The sequence below is a fragment of the Aegilops tauschii genome, chromosome 5 (assembly GCF_002575655.3).
Source record: "Aegilops tauschii subsp. strangulata cultivar AL8/78 chromosome 5, Aet v6.0, whole genome shotgun sequence".
In the NCBI taxonomy this organism is placed as follows: Eukaryota; Viridiplantae; Streptophyta; class Magnoliopsida; order Poales; family Poaceae; genus Aegilops; species Aegilops tauschii.
Window position 1 is genome coordinate 368,461,142 of NC_053039.3, and position 20,042 is coordinate 368,481,183.

General features: G+C 42.2%; 1 protein-coding gene across 1 annotated transcript; it reads left to right on the plus strand.

Moving 5' to 3' along the window:
• Nucleotides 1-5,366: 5,366 nt before the first annotated feature.
• On the plus strand, nt 5,367-12,528 carry LOC109779354 (DNA (cytosine-5)-methyltransferase DRM2). Its single transcript, XM_020337973.4, has 9 exons — nt 5,367-5,614; nt 5,661-5,716; nt 7,308-7,424; nt 7,532-7,640; nt 7,722-7,768; nt 7,867-8,019; nt 10,865-10,964; nt 11,055-11,146; nt 11,242-12,528. The coding sequence occupies exons 2-9, from the start codon at nt 5,711-5,713 to the stop codon at nt 12,418-12,420; spliced, it is 1,803 nt and encodes a 600-aa protein (XP_020193562.1). The 5' UTR covers nt 5,367-5,614; nt 5,661-5,710; the 3' UTR covers nt 12,421-12,528.
• Nucleotides 12,529-20,042: the final 7,514 nt, after the last annotated feature.

Below are 20,042 nucleotides of genomic sequence, written 5' to 3' on the forward strand. Positions count from 1 at the left end.
CGAGCAATGGTGGTACTTCTGAACATATCATTTGGCGTCACAACTATATAAATAGAGAAAAAACTACTGGAGGTGAGGAAGATGGTACAGAAGGAGAGGACAAGTACAAGGGGGTAGGAGTTCCAGAACAACAAACAATTGAAACTGGGAGTCAGGAAGTGATGATGACTGAGAATACAGAAGGCGTCCTCGGTAAACGCATAGCGGACACTAATGTGGTGTTGACAGATGGTGGGATAGCTAATTCAATGAAGGGAGGTGAACCTAGTACAGATCTTGTGCCGTATAAGGGTTCTGGTGAGACTGAAGCTATTAAACATAGGTCAACTAAGGTTCTCGCGATAGTTGACAAGCTAGAAGGCCATCCAGATTCTAGTGGAACTATGGAAGTTTCTAATGGGAGTGCTACGACACCACAAGGAAACCAAAATAGGAAGAAGCAAAGGATTGGCGAAGGTGATGTGGTTTCAAGCTTAATGAACAAGATATCAGCAGTCTCCCTAGTGGAGACTGACCGGACATAATGAAAATATTAAGTTGGAATTGTCGCGGCCTGCAATAGGCTGCGGCAATGAGAGCGCTTCTGGAAGTCCAGAAGCGGTGTAAGGCGGATGTGATATTTCTATCCGAAACTCATCTAGAGGAGTGGCCGGCTGAGTGCTTGAAGAAGAGATTGAAAATGGATCACAAGGAAATATCAGTAAGCAATGGCCGAAGTGGAGGCCTGGTAATGTATTGGAGGAAAGAGATGGAAGTAACCTTGCGGTTTAAGATGGAAAATTTTATTGATGTTGATGTCGAAGTAGGAACAAACAAAGTATGGAGATTAACAGGAATGTATGGAGAACCAAAGTGCGAGGATAAGTATAAAACCTGGCAAAGAATTAGAGACCTACATGCACAAAGTTCTCGTGCGTGGATGATTGTTGGGGACCTTAATGAGATCGTGTACACCTTTGAAAAAGAGGGTGGAAATCCCAGGCCTCCGAACTACATGCATGCATTTCGAGATGTAATTGAGGATTGTAACCTTACAGACGTGGGATTCGTGGGAGATAAGTTCACATGGAAAAGGGGGAAAACTCGAGCAAGACTAGACAGGGCACTAGCAAATGACATGTGGAACGAGGAATTTGGTGGAGCAGTGGTGGAACACCTGGACTATTATCGGTCTGACCACATGCCTCTTTTGGTGAGGCTGGACCCTACAACGAATGTGCCAGTTGGGCCTAAAGTCCTGCGTTTTGAGTCGCGTTGGTTAAGGGAGACCAAGTTCCAGGAAACAGTAGCACAAGCTTGGGCTGATGCAAATACTGCTGCGCAGGATGATAGTCTCTCCTCGAGACTTGCGTTTGTACATAATCAGCACCACAATTGGGACATAACGGTGCTAAAAAATGCAAGAAGGAAACTAAGGGGGGTGCAGAAGGAATTGGAGCGTGTTACAAGAGATACCATGACAGATGAAAACCTATCAAGGCAACGTGACCTCCTAGCAGAAGTGGAGAAATTATTGGAACATGAAGAGATGTACTGAGTGTTGAGGAGCCGTATTGGGTGGTTGAAGGCAGGGGATAGAAACACGGATTACTTCCATAACTATGCATCAGTCAGAAGAGCTAAAAACAGAATAAATAAATTACGGGATGAGTCTGGTGTTTGGCGAGATAACATTCCAGATCTGAACCCTTTTATTTCAGGTTACTTTGCAGGGTTATTCTCAACAGAGGTAGATGAACCAGACCCGGAGGTAATAAATAAAGTTATCCCTAAAGCTAATGATCATATGAATGGAATTCTGATGCAAGATTATACGGCGAAGGAGGTCAAAAAGGCGTTGTTCTCCATTGGGGATATGAAAGCTCCCGGACCAGATGGCTTGCATGCTATTTTCTTCAAAAAATGCTGGCATATTTTGGGGACAAGTTGACGGAGGAGGTGCTTAATGCTATTAATAACCAGGTAATACTAGAGGGATGGACTGATACTATCATAGTTTTAATTCCTAAGGTTGATAGGCTCGAGCAAATTACACAAGGCCTATTAGCCTTTGTCACGTCTTGTACAAGATCATCTCGAAGATGATAGCAAGCCAATTGAGAAGAGTCATGGATGATATAATTGCCCCAGTGCAAAGTGCATTTGTTCCTGGAAGGTTGATCACAGATAATATCTTGCTTGCTTGTGAGTGTATGCATAAAATAAAAAATTGCAAGAAAGCAAAAACTGGTTACTGTGCAGGTAAGTTGGACATGCACAAGGCCTATGACCGAGTTGAATGGATTTTCCTCGAGCGAATGATGAAAAGACTCGGTTTTCATGACAACTTTGTGACACTAATCATGGCGTGTGTGCGATCCGTTAAATATAGAGTGAGGTACAATGATCAGGAGACGGATGGATTTGTGCCTTCTAGGGGTCTCCGGCAAGGAGACCCTTTATCACCATATCTATTCTTGATTTGTGCAGAGGGTTTGTCGAGTTTGTTGGCTCACCAGGAGGAGGTGCATGGCATAGAAGGAGTAAAGGTGTGCAGGGGTGCACCGTTAGTTTCACATCTATTATTCGCTGACGATTCTTTAATCCTTATGAAAGCAGATCTTATTAATGCAACCTCGGTGAGACAAGTTCTTGACCAATATTGTGCAAGTTCAGGACAACTTGTGAGTGAAGGAAAATGCAGCATATACTTCAGCCCTTGTGTGGACGTGGAGATAAAAGCAAATATGTGTGTAGAGCTGAATATAATGACAAAGGCCATGTCCGATAAATATCTTGGTTTACCAGCTATGATTGGAGTGGATAAGAGTGATAGCTTTGCTTACTTGGTGGAGAGGGTGATTGCTCATCTGAAGGGATGGAAAGAGAAGTGCTTATCTCTTGGAGGTAAAGAAATCTTGCTCAAAGCAGTTATTCAATCCCTCCCTGTATTTGCTATGGGTGTCTTTAAGATTCCGAAAAAAGTGTGCAAGGAAATCACGGATGCCATGGCAAGCTTTTGGTGGGGTGATGAGGAAGATCAAAGGAGGATGCATTGGTGGGCATGGTGGCGCATGTGCATCCCAAAAAATGAGGGTGGAATGGGATTTCTTGATCTCCATGCTTTCAACTTGGCATTAATTGCAAAACAGTGTTGAAGACTGATTTCCAAACCTGATACTTTATGCGCAAGAGTTCTTCATGCAAAATATTACCCTGATGGCAATATGTTGAAGGCCGGAAATAAGAGAGGATCCTCATTTACATGGCAATCTATTGTTTCGGGTATACAAACATTCATGAGAGGTCATATTTGGCGTGTTGGTACAGGCTCAAACATCAACATTTGGACGGATTGCTGGGTGCCAAACAACCCAAACAGGAAGATCCTGACCCCGAAAGGTACTTTCTTGCTTTCTAGAGTGGAAGAATTAATCGACCCGTACTCAGGGGAGTGGGACGAAGCTCTTATCAGAAGCATTTTCTCTCCGATAGATGTTGACAGGATCTTGCGGATTCCTTTGAATGTCTAGCTGATGGAGGACTTTGTGGCATGGAACTTCACGAAATCATATACATTTACAGTTCGGTCAACATACTATGTTGAATGGCACCACCAGCATGACACACAAATCAGAAGGTCCTAAGGACAGGGCAGCTCAATGATGAATCCAGTATGGGAAAATCTCTGGAAATTAAGAGTGCCAGCAAAGGTTAAGATTTTTGCTTGGAAGGCATTGCACGACACAGTTGCGGCTCGAGCTGTCCTTGCGAACAGACACATAAAGGTGCCCCCTAACTGCCCGCTATGCCCAGACGGGGCAGAGGATATTCGACACTTAATTTTCACTTGCCAACGTGCTAAGGAAGTATGGCGAGCAATGGGCCTGCCAGAGATCATAGATGAAGCATTGACAGTAGATCGGTCGGGCAGTGTAGTGCTGGAGGAAATCATCCGCAATAATGTGAGAGAAAGACCGACCTTATAAAACCTCGGTGTTGCAGAATCAGTAGTGGTGAGAGCATGGTACATATGGTGGCAGAGGAGAGAATTTGTGAAAGGGAATTCTGTTACACCACCGGCAAGAACTACATTTGCGATCAATGCTATCACCTCAAACTTCGCAGCAGCGGAGAGTGCCGAACAACCACAGAAAATATCATGGGAAAAACCACCAGCTGGTAGCTATAAGATGAATGTGGATGCATCTTATTTCCAAGATGGATCGGGTGCAGCAGCTGCAGTTCTTCGCAACCACATGGGAGAGCCAGTTGCCGGTGGTTCTTGGCTACTGGAAAACGTCCATGATGCAAACACAACAGAGGCTTTAGCGATGCAGAAGGGCTTGATGATGATTGAAAATATAGGTTGTGATGGAGTTCTCATGGAGTCTAATTCTCTAGAACTGATTCATGCATGCAATGGTATCACTGAAGTTTGGAGTCCAGCGACGGCAATTCTCGCAAATTGTTTCCAACGGGCAACAAGATTAGGTGCAGTGTGCTTCCAACACTGCCCTAGAGAAGCTAATAGGGTCGCACATAATTTGGCTAGGCATGTTTATGATTCAAAGCTTGTAATTAATTGGGACGGTGATCCACCTGCTGTGATTCTCCCGGACATTATATTTGATGTAACGGTGATATGAAGTTAAGAAAGTACGCCTTAGGGCATTTCCCCAAAAAAAGTGATTGTACCGGTGGCTAGTTGGGGGGGGGGGGGGGGGTTGTGTGTGTGGGGGGGCTACCGGTGGCTAGCTATTCGAGTCACCAAGCAGAAGATCATGTGTTTGAACCACGTTGCCACGGTTTTTTTTCATTATCTTAGGAATTTTATACTTAAATTAATAAAATACGAGAGAGTTATCTGCAATAAATTTGCTTCTAGAAACCGACAGGTGGACCTGTTCCGCGCTGGCACGCCACATAGGACATGTCGTACGACTGGATATGAGAGAAAGCACCGTATTTGTACCTGATGTCAAATTATGTGACTAGAAATTCGTATTTTGAAAATTTTAGCATCAAACTGAACATTACGCAACATAACACCAACGCTATCAACACTAAAAAAACACTTAAAAACGAAGCCTCCCACCAACTAGTCAAAGGCTGATAAGGTGGGAATCTGGCTCCATTATTATCACAATCAATGTGAGATGCTCTTCCTCTCTCTCCTCCTTCATGCCTTGAGATGTGCGCTGCGCACACAAACTGTGTAACCAGCCCTGCGTGAGCAGCGACACATCCAAGAGAGAACCTCGGCGGGCGACTGTCTTCATTCTCTCGCCAAGAAACCCGAATAAACGTCCGTGTGGGTAGCACGCCGCACAAAGGGCAGCACATTTGTGCAGCGCAGCCTCGCCTCGTCTGCCCCTCGTCTAAAGCAGAGAGGGGGCAGAGGAGGCCGCGCCGCTGTCGTCTCCCACTCTCCGTCGCCGTCACCGTTGCCCTCATCTGCCTCCGCCCTCCCCAGTGCTCGCCTCCTCCTCCGCCGTCGCCGTCGCCGTTGCGGTCTCCTCCGCGGCTCCACCTCCGCCCTTCCTCGTGTGCTTGCCTGCTCCTTGGCCGTCGCGCTCTCCTCCGTGGCTCCACCTCCGTTCTTCCTCGTGCTCCCCCTCCCCATCTTTACCGCAGAGAGAGAGAGAGAGAGAGAGAGAGAGAGAGAGAGAGAGAGAGAGAGAGAGAGAGAGAGAGAAGGCCAGAGGGGGCGCGTCTTCTCAGATCAACAATGGTGGTAGGTTCTCCTCCCCTTCCTCTGTTACGGCGGTCTCTGGGCCCATATGATTCAAGGGATTTTCGATTGAGAAATGGAATGCTTAGTAATCTTTATGTGAGGATTGCAGTTCATAGGATTTCTACCTAGGACTCCTTGCGCACTACATCCAATTTCGATTGACCCGAAACACTCGGAAAGGGGTATCCTTTCTCTTGTCTACGGCGCAAATCGAATCAAACGAACTCCCCCAGATGTTGGGAAGATCTCGCGTTTTTATTTATTGGTGATGTATCTCTCCATAGACGATTTGGTTCGCACGCGAGGTTATTTTGGTTTCTTCGATCGAAAAAATGCCCCCCGTTCCTCAGTTGTCACACCTAAGAGGGGATTCAGTGTGTCCCAGACCCTAGAATTGGATCGGCTTCGGCCTGTGCTGATTTCAGAATATAGCACTCACCGGATTTCATGTTCCATCGTCTCGTTAGCTCCTCAGTCTGTTTCTTGTACTATGTGATCAGCTCACTGGTCCTTGTCTGCATTTTCACGCATAGGTCATGAATGGATTACGCCAAATACTCTGCTGCAATACTTTGTCAAAGTATTGATCTGTATAGGTGAATTCACAACACCATTTTTTTCTTTTTCCGGGAGGAGGATAAACCCCAGCCTCTGGTGAATTCACAACTGAAAGATTGAATATTGATTGTTCGCAGCACAAACTGAATGCCTTCTTCATAGGACACTCTCATGTGTATCTTTTCTTTATGGTCCATTCAATCCTTTTTTAATTCTTATACTTGATGCATTCTGGACCGTAGAGTTGAATGGGGCTGTGCTGATTTTGCCTTCGTTTTCAATCGTGCATGATCTTGTTTCATATGTCATTCATGACGACATGTTGACACTCTTGTGATCAGAATTCAGGCATATAGCATAAGGAACTGTACGGTTTTAGTTTGTGTTACACTGGTCCACCCATATGGTCCAAAATTCTTACTTCTCTGGCACTTCACCTCATGCATTTGAGCAGTTAATTTCGGTCGCAAAGTATCTTTGTTTATCAATTTGATGCATGCACCGCCAAGCTGTACTACAGTAGTGTCTTTTTTGGTTAATCTTATTCCAGGTGACAAAATGGGCAAACCTGTTTAATCTGATCACCTTTTCAGATTTACCAATCTGATCAGTGTCGTCCCATAAATGCCCTCTTATTCTTAATGTGTTCTAGTTCCCAGAGAAATTTTCTTCCGGACCTCTGAATGTTCACACTTAAGTTTGTTAGGCATCCCCATAACCGATGTTTCTAATTGTACTGATGTATACTCTTCTGGCGTTAGCTTGATGTCTTGTTGTGACCGGAGAACGGAGGTTGAGGGGGGTTTGTTCAATAATAAACAAATGGTATTTTATTCCTTTTTGGTGTGATCTAGCCTTTTAGGCTCTAGAATTGAATTTGGTTGTGCTGATTTCGATAGAGATTTCAATTTTGATATCTTGTTGTTTTGGGCTTGTGGCACAGTAAAATTCCTCATTCATATTATTTTACTCTTTATAATTGCTTTGCTGGTAGTTTTTTTTCAGTATTGACAATTCATGTGACATGTCACAGGACTGGACTAGCGATAACGATGATAGTGATAAGTTTGAGTGGGAAAGTGATGGTGAGGCTGAACCCTCATCGGCTCCGGCCTTCAGGAACTTGGATGCCGCTGGTCCTTCCACGCTGGTACGGCGGATAGTGCTTGATAGAAAATTATGTCTTTTTGAACAAGAGCTAGCTAGGATTTTTTATTATGATCATAGTGTGATATTTGTTCATGCAACTGTCTAAAGGATTCTAATGGGTGGGCCAACGAGGAAGCACCACCCACTTCGTTAGTCGAGGGATATGTGTTAATGGGTTTCCCGAAAGAGATGGTCTTGAAGGGAATTAAGGAGATTGGTAATACTGAAATTAATCAATTTCATTTCATTGTCTTTTTGTGCCTTTGCCCTCCTGTTTTAACCAGGTTTTTGCTTTCAGGGCACAGTGATGCAAATGCGTTGCTGGAACTACTTCTCACATATAAGGTATTTGTCCATATGATTCTGCTACTTAGTTTATCCTATGATGCTTTCGCTGCACGGTGGCAAGAATTATATGTTACAATTGGTCATGTGAACTGCAGACACTGGGTGATGACGCTGCAGCGGGTAATTGCTCTACTTCTGGCTGCTTCCCCCAGAGTGTTGAAGATGATGATGATTTTGATTTTGAAAACTGGGATGGAGACAATGATGCTGATGGGAGAGAGCCCAACCCTGATAGTTCTGGTGATGAGGTAGTTGATTCTCTATCATTAGTTCAGTAACTGAGAAATCTTTGATCATATGTATGCTGATACATGTGATGATGTGAAATCTTTGCCATATGCATGCGTTGAGCAGCTCTCTTATGATTTCTCTTCTTAATGGGTGCTATGCAAGAGTTTCATATGATCATATCCAAGGGAATATATTGCCCATACATGTGCTTTAACCTTCAGAGATGCAAATTTACACAACAAATATGCTCTTGGATTTTTATATAGTCTAAGATATAGGTATAATCTAACTGAGCTCAGAAGGGTTTGGAAGTAGCACAAGCTAAATGCTGAATACTAAAGAAAGAAGCAAGAATATAGCTGGACCTAAATAAATCTATCTTGCACTGCTAGTAGAGTTAGTGATGTGGCCTACTTCATCTTGTCTCAGTAGAATCAAAGTGGGGTTGGAAACTTAGTGTGCAGGTAGGATGATAAGGCCTTAAAACTTAAATGACATAGTTCAAGATTCTTCTTTTGACTTTCACTTACACAAAATCATATCACCTGAAAGAACTTCAGGTACCAGACTAGTTGCATCAAACTTCCCTCTAAGGCCAACCTCAGAAGAGCAACACCTACCTGTTAGAGCTGAGAAATAGGAGGGATTCGATCCATAGATGTTCTTCCAGAAACATAGAGAGTCACTAATTTAGAAGGGTTTTTATCATTTATGCCACTGGTTATGTCCCACTGCTCTATTTTGCCACTAGGAATTTCAACTAAGAAGAATACGCAGGAGCTGTGCATCATTGCATTATGAATGCCTAAACAAGAGTGACCAGGTCTGTCTTGCAAAGACACAAGAGGCAAGGATGTGATGTATTGTTTCCTCTTCTGATCATATAACTGGCAGCATTCTGGATGTGGCAAACCTCTCCGAGAAAGGCGGCCAGCCATCCAGCATCTATTATGGGCAACCAACCATAGGCATTTCTTAGGGCTCCATGACTTCCAAATCAACCTCCAAAGTTCCAGACCAGCTGAAACAATAAATAAAGCTTCATAAGCTTTTTTGCCGACTACTGCCCATCCCCAGCAAATCCCATAACGAAACATTTCTTTTCTTGAATATGCAGGAGCCGTGCATCATTGCATTAAGAAGAATAAGTGTACATAGAGTACAAAGGCACCCACACACCCACTAAAACAGCTATAAAACACTCAAGCATGACCAAATTAAGGCTGTCCCATGGTCAGCCTGGCCAAGCCTTTTGCCTCGGCCATGGACCAAAGCTGCGGCTCATCTTTAACAGCCAGCAGCACCCTTTGGACACTACGCGAACTCCCGTGGAAGACACAATCATTTCGATGCTTCGAAATCATCTAAGCACAGAGATGATCAAGGAGTTCAAATCAGCCTTCATTGAACATTGGCACCATAGAGATGGTTCTGAGCCACCAATCAAAGAAAAGCTCAGATGGTGATTGGGGAGCGAAGTAGGGAGACCTAGATGTCTAAACAAGAGTGACCAGGTCTCTCTTGCAAAGACACAAGAGGCAAGGATGTGATGTATTGTTTCCTCTTCATGATCATATAGCAGGCAGCATTCTGGATGTGGCAAACCCCTCCGAGAAAGGCGGCCAGCCATCCAGCATCTATTATGGGCAACCAACCATAGGCATTTCTTAGGGCTCCATGACTTCCAAATCGACCTCCAAAGTTCCAGACCAGCTGAAACAATAAATAAAGCTTCATAAGCTTTTTTGCCGACTACTGCCCATCCCCAGCAAATCTCCAAGCATGCTCATCTTCTATATCATTCTGGAGCTCCACACTGGACACAAGGTCCCACAAGGTCCCATATATCCAAGAGAGTGCCCTGTATGTCTTGCACCCAGCAATTCCCAGTCAGTGCATCTTGAACTGTACGGCTATTAGCATGGCGCTTAGGGATGAGGGCAAAAAGGGTGTTACGGCCATTTATGCTACACAATTTCATATTAGTGTGTATAAATCATAGATCATGCCACAAGTTATATGCAAATAAAATGAGTGAAGATAATATTGTATAGTTCAATGCTATTCATGGCTAGATATATATGTTTTCGGAAGACCTGGCTATATGTAATGATTTATAACAAGTAGGGAAAGAATATGGAGTGTTTGATGTCTATTCCACCTGCTCAGCCAAAAATACATCGAATTCGAGCAAGGCAATGAACCTGAAATAGGGTGGCATGGGAATATTATCATTAATCTTCTATACACCCATTTGCCTCATCAACCATCAGTTTTTATAAGGAAAGCAACATGATGAGACCAGAAACTTGTGATTCGTCACTGCTGTGCATCCAGCACAAAATTCCATCATTTGAAGCTATAAAGTTTATTCCAGCACAGCCAGAAGTGCTTCATCTTGCTGGTGTAGGTAGTTGTTTCAAGTGTAAGATGATGAGCTTTCGTGTTCATGCATACATTAACTTTTGTGTTTGGATCATTCTCAAACAGCACCAGAGAATAACAAGTTGGGTTCCTAAACGATCTCATTGATTCTTGTTCAGTTTCGTTTCTCTTGTTTCTTGGGTGACTTGTTAGATATTGTGGAGGTTTAGTGAGCGCCATGTCAAATTTCTCTACCATATTCTTTCTTTTTCCTCTTTAGCTTTTATCGGGGAATTTCTAGTCTTAGTAGGAGCTTTCCAAAGAAATGTGTTATATATTTCCTGATCATTGATTAGCTGTAGCCCTCCTTTTCTGTGCCCTTGTAGATGTTGTTGTGCACTTGTATTTCCCTATCATTGGTCACTTAGTTGGCATTGAAAAGGAAGTGAGATATATAAATTATTTTCTAATTTCTATTTTTGCTTTGCCTCTGTGCAGGATTTCCTAAGAGAGATGTCAGAGAAGGACAACAAGATCAAGTCCTTAGTAGACATGGGCTTTCCTGAAGATGAAGCAAATATGGCTATTACCAGATGTGGTATGCCTCTTTTTTGAAGTTGTTACCTGACAGTCATGCTTTCATGGAGAAGGCACCTTATGCTGTATATTTATGTTTGAAATTTCCTAGGTGTGGATGCCGCTCTCACTGTATTAGCTGATTCAGTCTATGCATCACAGGCTGCAGGAGATTGTCATTATGGGAACTTGTCTGACTATGAGGTACCTTGTGGTTTGACTGTATATTCGAATAAAAAAAATGGTTTCTCTCTTTTGATTTGATGCAAGGACGTTGGAATTTGTGTATAATTTGGCAGGTTACTGGTAGCTGCTTTGATTCTTTGGGAGGGAGAAAGAGAGCAAGATTGATGGAAGGGAGCAAGAAAAAGCGGAAGCGGTATGGAGGTGCAGCACAAGGAAATCGACGTCCCTTGGATGGTAGCCATGAAGAACCAATGCCTCTCCCAAATCCAATGGTTGGATTTAACCTGCCTAATGATAGGCTACGATCAGTGACCAGACGGCTTCCTCAACAAGCTATTGGGCCACCTTTCTTCTACTATGAAAATGTGGCACTAGCTCCAAAAGGTGTATGGGCGACAATTTCAAGATTCCTGTATGACATTGAGCCAGAGTTTGTGGATTCTAAGCACTTGTGTGCAGCTGCTAGAAAAAGAGGCTATATCCATAATTTGCCAATTGAGAACAGATTTCCTCTCCTGCCTCTCCCTCCAAAGACAATATTTGAGGCTTTTCCTCATTACAAGAAGTGGTGGCCTTCTTGGGACCCGAGAAGGCAACTCAATTGTTTGCAGACAAGCATGTCAAGTGCGAAATTGACAGAAAGAATCCAATGTGCTCTTGCAAGCTCAGGCAATCCACCACCTAAAAGTGTTCAAAAGTATGTCATGGATGAGTGCAGAAAATGGAATCTTGTCTGGGTTGGGAAGAACAAAGTTGCTCATTTGGAACCGGATGAGGTAGAATACCTGCTTGGTTTTCCAAGGGACCACACAAGGGGAGTTGGCAAAACAGAGAGGTTCAAATCTCTTGGCAATTCGTTCCAAGTAGATACCGTTGCTTATCACCTGTCAGTGCTGAAGGACATGTATCCCAATGGTGTTAATGTGCTATCTTTATTCACTGGTATTGGAGGAGGAGAGGTAGCACTGCACAGGCTTGGGATCCACATGAGGACTGTAGTTTCTGTTGAGATAGGCGAAGTTAATAGGAGGATTTTGAGGGGTTGGTGGGATCAGACTCAAACTGGCACATTAATTGAGATTGCTGACGTGAAATCTCTTACTGACGATAGAATTGCAACGTTTGTTAGAAGATTTGGCGGCTTTGACTTGGTGATTGGGGGCAGCCCATGTAACAACCTTGCCGGCAGCAACAGGCACCACCGTGATGGCTTGGAGGGCGAGCAATCTGCTTTGTTCTACCACTACTTCAGAATCGTGGATGCTGTAAAGTCGGCTATGGGGCGAATGTAGCCTAATCATTTTAGTTAATGTTTTATCATTTCATGCTTATCTCTAGGATCCACAACTTCATCTATGTTAAACATTGTGTTGATGTGAAGGATGTTTGTTTCTGAGAAACATTGCATTAGTCTTTAGCTATATGATTTCTTGTTGCTAACTAATTTAGAGCCTGCTCGTCTTTATTTGAAAAAGGTTTATTGCTGTCCCTTCAACTGTTTTCAGATTCTAATCTTGTACAGGCAGAAAGTAAGTTCAGTTTTCCTCCTTTCCCATTTTTACTTCGTAGAAACATCCCTTGTTCTTGTATGGAAGCTATTGTTGAACCTACCAATTAGGTCAACAGTGGAAACTTTGCCCACTAGACAAGTAGACATGATGCTCTGGAATCTGAGCTGCTGGGTTCGTGAATGGGTTTGCATCGGAGGGGCAGTGGGGGATTTAGAGGCAGCGGAGGAAGTTTGTCGATGCTGCCATGTTGGGTGACTCACTTCCCCATGGGTGGAAGCAAGTCCTGGGGATCATCGAAGGGAGTGTGGTGCCTGGATCAATCACCATCGTTATGTTAGGTTTGTTCTGCTTGCTGTGTATAACTTTTTTGTACTAGTGATATTGGATGTCAATTGATACTTGATAGGTGTTCTATCCTCTGTGTATAGTTTGTTTTGATCCTAGTGATAGTGATTGGTTGATACTTGATAGGTGTTTTATCCTTCTAGGTTTGAATAATTGAGTGTTTATGATCCAAATGAGATGCACTTTGGAAGTATGCAGTATCTCTGACAATGATTTGGGTTCCTTTTCATATTCACATTGCAGAGAAATGAGTTCTGTAATATGAATTACTATGGAAGATGATGCCTTCTAGGTTACTGATACTGATTCAGTGGCCAGATAAAGCATTAAACTAGATATTAGAAACATAGGCATCAGGGCGATGGGGTTCTGGATGTCTAGTCATTTTTCTTATTTTAGTTGAAGTACAGCGTGTTTCAGGATGTCTGGCATCTGGTTTTATAGTGTCTAATGGTAATACATGCATACATAGTGCATTCCTTTTATCTCATTTTTAATCCTAATAATCAATTAGTTGGTCATGTTTGTTTCCTTGTGAGCGCCTCTGATTGTAATGCATGCATACATAGAACATTTTTGCAATCTATACATCAGTTAATTAGTCATATTTGGTTCCATTTGTTTCCTTTTTGCATATATAGGAGGTGTTTGGTTGGGGCTCCGTTAACGTAAATGGTAACGTAATGAGGTTACCCCGCATTTGCGGCTGTAATGGGACTGTCGCTGGTTTGTTTGGTTCACTCACTCAGGTAACGGTAACCAAGAGATGAGAAAAGAAAACTGCGATTAGGGTTGCCCCTGCGTGATTCTCCTGCTCCACGACCAAGACCTGAGGATGTTGCACGCGTGGTTTGAGGACAGATTTGCTGCGGCGGCCGGCGGCACAACGGCAATGGAGACGGCCGTGGTGGTACGGCGGCAACGGAGGCGGCCGCAGTAGTGGACGGCAGCCATGGTGGTACGGCTGCAGCGGACGCGACCGCGGCAGTGGACGACAACCCTGGTGGTACGGCGACAACGGCGGCCATGGTGGCTCGTGCGAGGCAGACGCAAAAGATGTTGAGGAAGAAGAGGAAACAGACGTGGGCGAGAAAGGTGGATTGGGGATGGGATCGCTTAACGGCCAGGTGTGGGCGTAATCGTTTTTGTATAGCGCGGTAACCGATTACGCGGTTTGGGATTCCAGCCCGACTCAGACCAAACACACGTAACGATAATGGATATCGCTGTAATCAGGTCCCGGCCAAAAACTGACGAAACAAACACCTCCGTAATGTTCAATGGAGGTATCCTCTCTCTGGCTGGGCTGGGATACCTCTGTCAATCCCATGTCTGGCATTTTTCTTGGGGGGTATTGTCAGGCTCCCCTCTCCTCTGTTATTCTTCAGTTACTGTTCTTTGGCCGGCAACAGCTTCAAGCCGTTGGATCTACAACTGGCGATCCGGATGCGCTTGCGAAGCGGTACGCTGAACCAGCCTAGTCATCTCCCTGGCGTCGTCCGATCCCCACCGGGTGGCTGTGATCAATTCACCTGCTTTCGCGTTTTACTGTATTTTTCATCCCTCAACTCTTCTGGAAGTTTAGAAATAGTTCCTCAACTCTAAAACCAGCAAAACTTGGTCCCTCAACTTTCAAAACCATATAAGTTTAGTCCCTCATGTGGTTTTCGTCTGGCATGAACAGTACACCGATGAACAGTAAATCCAAAAAATTAGTAAACAAACTCAAAAAAAAATCTGAAATTTTATGACATCGAAAATACTTGGGTACACAAGGTGCATGCAAATTTTCGTCATGTTTCGACGTCTCGGGAGCTCAAGGCAAAAGACAAAATTAAATCTGCTCTACAATGAACAGTAAATTCGAAAAAATTCAACAAAACCTAATTTTTTTTGGCGTTGAAGATGCTCGGTTGTGCAAGGTGCATGCAAATTTTTGTGGTCAAATAACATCCGAGGAGGTCATGGTGTTTGGAAACCACCCGAAATGGCACGCACACGTACACTATTTTGTTTATTTCGCTACGAGGGCCTTGGATATCATTTGACCCCAAAACATTTGCACACACCTTGCTCACCCAATCATCTTGGATTCCAAGAAATTTCAGATTTTTTTATTTTGTTTGTTATCTTTTTTAAAATTACTGTCTATGATAGAGCAGATTTACGTTCTTTTTTTGCCGCGAGCTCCTTGAACGTGCAAACACGACTAAAATTTGCACGCACATTGTGCACCTGAGTATCTTCAATGTCATCAAATTTCAGATTTTTTTCTATTTTATTTCGAATTTACTGTTCATATGTGTACTGTTCACACCGGACGAAAACCACCCGAGGGACTAAACTTATCCGGTTTTAAAAGTTGAGGGACCTAGTTTTGCTGGTTTTGGTGTTGAGGGACCATTGCTACACTTTCGAAAGAGTTGAGGGACGAAAAAATATACTTTCCCTATTTATTAAACCTAATGAAATTGTCATTATAAAGCTACTTTGCGTCGCAATTAATCTAAATATTTAAGACGTCATTAGTCAAAGTTTTGAGGCCTCAGTGCATCCTTTTTCAAAAAAATTACTCATGCTTTATGACCATAAGAAGCCTGAGTTAATTTTTCTCAAGAACCGATGCATCTTTGGAAAAGGCAAAGTAGGGGTGGATTTCTCTTGCCTTCGGGTAGGGAAAAGGGAAAGGAAAGAGCAGTTGAAGCAGAGTAAGGACCAATGCATCGTACATGGGGAAGAGACATGAAAGGAATCATATATGCTTAACAGAATGGAAAGGGTACACTGGTAGCTTGGCCAACTCTCAGAGGCAAACCATTCCATCCGTCTCAAGTCTCAACTTTTGCTCCATCTGTAGCACGTAGGAATGCCTCAAATATTTCAATCCCAGTTCTGCTATCATCGATGTAGCGGAGGCAAGAATGTAGCATTTACTTATTTCGTTTATATGTAGGTGGTGGCAAGAAAATCCTCAACTGATGGGTTAGATTTATGCTGGCGCTGTTGCTGTTCTTGCTTGGTCTTATACAGAGGAACTCATCATGGACGTGTATACATATAGGTATAGATATCCCAACTAGTGTGTACATACAGATATAGATATACTACATGGTACTAGTTAGTTGCACGTGCTTTGCACGTAATGAATAACTTAGCAGGGCACGACTCAGACAATATTTTTCATTTCTAACGAAATATTGCAAAAAAAAGGTTTGTGAATGTTTTAAAGAAATAAAGCATAAGATAGGAGAGAGAGCTATCATAGACAAATTAGTCACTAATTATTTAGAAAAAACCGATAAATAATTAATTCCAAGTTTTTCATATTTATTACTTGCGTAAAATTCCAAATCAGACCATTTTACCTAGCGTCCGATGCCGAGACAGGTGTATTGGTGAGTCCGAGCGAGATGTGACTGGTGCCTAGGATGAAGTGACCACATCGTTGTCGGTGTTGGGAAGTCATATGTTGATTGGTTCGTATGCAAGGGGGTTGTGGGGAGCTCGCAGGTAATGGAATCTGGCAGGGTTTGGGGGGAGGCTCATGGGGCAGAGGAGATGGAGTCGAGCAGGGCAGAGAGCGGGGTGGTGTGATGTTGGTCCACCGATGGGCGATGGTTCTAAAAGGAAGAATAAGAACACCGGAATGAGGAGGAAGATAAAGTTATCGCCGCTGGATCTAAATCGGACTTTGGACATAACTTATTGAAACAAATTATTTTTTGGCAGGTGACATGTAAGTGGCCCCTGGAGTTGTTAAATTTCTTTTTGCTTGTCATTTTATCTAAAGGTTTTTCTTTCACACGCCCTTAGTACGAAAACAATGCTAATGTATTTCGGGAGGTTGTCAAATATGTGCTTGCATTTAATCTAAGAAAAGTGTGGTCCTTAATGAAATTATTGTATCATCAACATATATATGTTCATTTATTGATTTTAATAATACAGAAAATCATCTATTCATATTATGTCCACAGGATGTACGTAGCTCGAAAGATATGAAATGTAAAAGAAAATTGATGGAAATAATACATACTACTTAACTATGTGCACGTTTTTTTTGCGGGGTACCTATGTGCACTTATTGCTTATATAGATCGATAAAAAATGTATAGAAGAAAAGTAAAATTATTTTTATTTTTATTGCGGGAAAATTTTCAATCTATTCATCTTCAATCATTGCAGTACAACGAACACCAGAAATAAAAATTACATCCAGAGCCGTAGACCACCTAGCGACGACTACAAGCACTGAAGCGAGCCGAAGACGCGCCGCCATCATCGCCCCTCCATCGCCGAAGTCGGGCACAACTTGTTGTAGTAGACAGTCGGGAAGTCGTCGTGCTAAGGCCCCATAGGACCAGCACCCCAGAACAGCAGCCGCCGCCGATGAAAAATAACGTAGATCGAAAGGATCCAAACCGAAGACACACGAAAGTAGACGAACAACGACGAGATCCGAGCAAATCCACCAAAGATAAATCTGCCGGAGACCAATAACTCTACACTTACGGGCAACATGACACGGAAATCAGCTACGGACTCTTCTTCACCAATCTCTTCCCACCCCTGATTTTCAGTGCGGGTCCCAGCCCCTTCTGATTTTCAATGAATGTTTGACAGCTCAGCCTGTAGCTATATTCAGTAGAAATCATGGCGTAAGTGTAGCATTGCTGGCCGGAGACACACCTCCACACGCCCATCAATAATACTAGACGCATCGCCTGCAAATTATATTACTGTACAAAGTTCATAATCCACACAAAAGAACGTACAATTATATTGGCAGGTGGACCAGCAGGACGTTTTTTTCTTCTGGCGAACACAGATAGGTACGAAGTATTTATTTTGTAGTATTATCCAGCCTATAAAAAATTTTAGGGGAAACCTAGTAAGTTTCGGTTTGTAGTATCATGGAGACTTGCAGCATTTTGAGGTTGATTTTTTTCTGCAGGTTACTACCGAGCAAGCCTTTCTTTCGTTTGGCAGGCTGTGTAAAGAATCGGCCAGAGTAGCAGTCAATATTTTGAAGAAAAGAGTCCTCTGGCGACTGCCCATGCGCGCATGCAGGAGCCATCCTGCACCACCACGAATCCCTGGAACAACAACCATACGATTTTTCTTATCCAACAATATATATTGCATCACAGCGATTCAGTACCCGAGCAAATCAATGTGAGCCATACGATCGTGACCATCCAACGGTCCATATTGAGAGTTACTCGTACAATATATATATATATATATATATATATATATATATATATATATATATATATATATATATATATATATATATATATATATATATATATATATATATATATAGGACAACAGTTTGGGACACCTAGATGCCCAGGCTCCTTACCTCGTGACCGTCGGATCTTAGACAGATGCATGTAGATAGTAATGGGTGCGAGTATATTAAGCGGCTTCCATATATGCTTTATGGAAGTAATTGGCAAGTATCAATAAATGTATGATTTCGGTGTATTAATAACATGCGTTGAACAGGAAAGTGATAAATGCAATTTCTTCTTAATTTATTTCATTGGACGTATAACGGAAACTCCTATAAAGGTATATACGTACAAACTTAATATTTTTATGCGGCATGCATGTGCGTCCTTATGCATATTATATAAATGCACATACTAATGTTTTGGGTATATACCTACCTTTGATGTATTCTCGACCTATAGTTCGTACTTAATCTGGGGTACATCACATGCGAGTATATGGATTTTGGGTATATAATTTCCGAGTATGTCACATTTATTTATATTCTTGGGGTATACATTTTTTTGGGTATGTCTCCAGTATCATTTACAGGTATGTCTCGAACGAGTATACATGTATCAGCAAAGGGTCTATCATTTTCTGGTATATCCCCATGCAAAAGTATATCAGTTTTGTGTACATCTTCAAGGAATGTAAGTGTACTAGAAAAAGTATATGGATACGATATCTTAGGTATATGTATGAATGAAAAAATTGGCCGTCGGCATCAACATGTTTTGTACAAACCTAAAACACAAAAAATAACTAGGATGACATATTATATTATTTGTCCACGTTAATTTGTATAGGGAAATTAATTGTCAGAAAGTGCAACCCAACCTTAATTTTCTTTAAATGTTAGGTACCTTGAAGATTAAATCATTTAAAAAATACACAAGAACATCCATTGGTTATACGATACCAATGGTATACTCAATAGGTATATTGATATACCCAATGAGTATACATATTTTTTGTGGACATTAGGGATACAGTACATTGGGTATATGATACCATGGGTATACCCAACGTATACCGAATAGGAGGTCTGTTGTACTCTTATCATCGTTGGGTATATGAAACCATGGGTATCATGCATTAGTCATATGATATATGGGGTATCATACATTAGTCATACGATATATTGGGTATCATACATTTGATGTGTATATATGACAACGCCCAAAATACAAGCACCCAATACCTGTTGAGTAACAATTGTACAACATGATTCGCCTTATTAAAAAAAAGTATATGGATACAATATCTTAGGTATATGTACGAGCAAAACTATTGCTTCTCGGTACGCACATGCTTTCTACATACCTAAAAGTAAGAAACATAACTAGGACGACGTATTATATTTTTGTTGGCCATTGAAATAGTAGGAAAGGCTCGTACTGCATATATATTATTTGGTCACATTAAATTATATAGATAAATTAGTCGTTAAAAATTTCAAACTGGCCTTAATTTTTCTTAAAAGTTCAGATACCTTGAAATTAAATATATCTTGTGTATATACGTAGATACACCATCTTTTTTGTAGAACCAACACTAGCATGTATTAGTATAGAAGAAACACCGTACAATTTTGTTTTGAAAAGGACTATTGCTAGCAAATAAATAGAATACTATTTTTTGAAAAGCAATCGTAGACCATTATGGTAATAATGCATGCAAACAGTATATGGAAAGCTATTATTACGTGGATTGTATAGCATGCACTAATGGATATGACTTGCCGTAATGGGTCTAGGTGCCCAGGCACCTAGGTG

Coding starts and splice junctions, on each gene's coding strand:
- LOC109779354 (XM_020337973.4), top strand. Junction 10,965..11,054: donor TATGGCTATTACCAGATGTG/GTATGCCTCTTT, acceptor GAAATTTCCTAG/GTGTGGATGCCGCTCTCACT. Junction 11,147..11,241: donor GGAACTTGTCTGACTATGAG/GTACCTTGTGGT, acceptor ATAATTTGGCAG/GTTACTGGTAGCTGCTTTGA.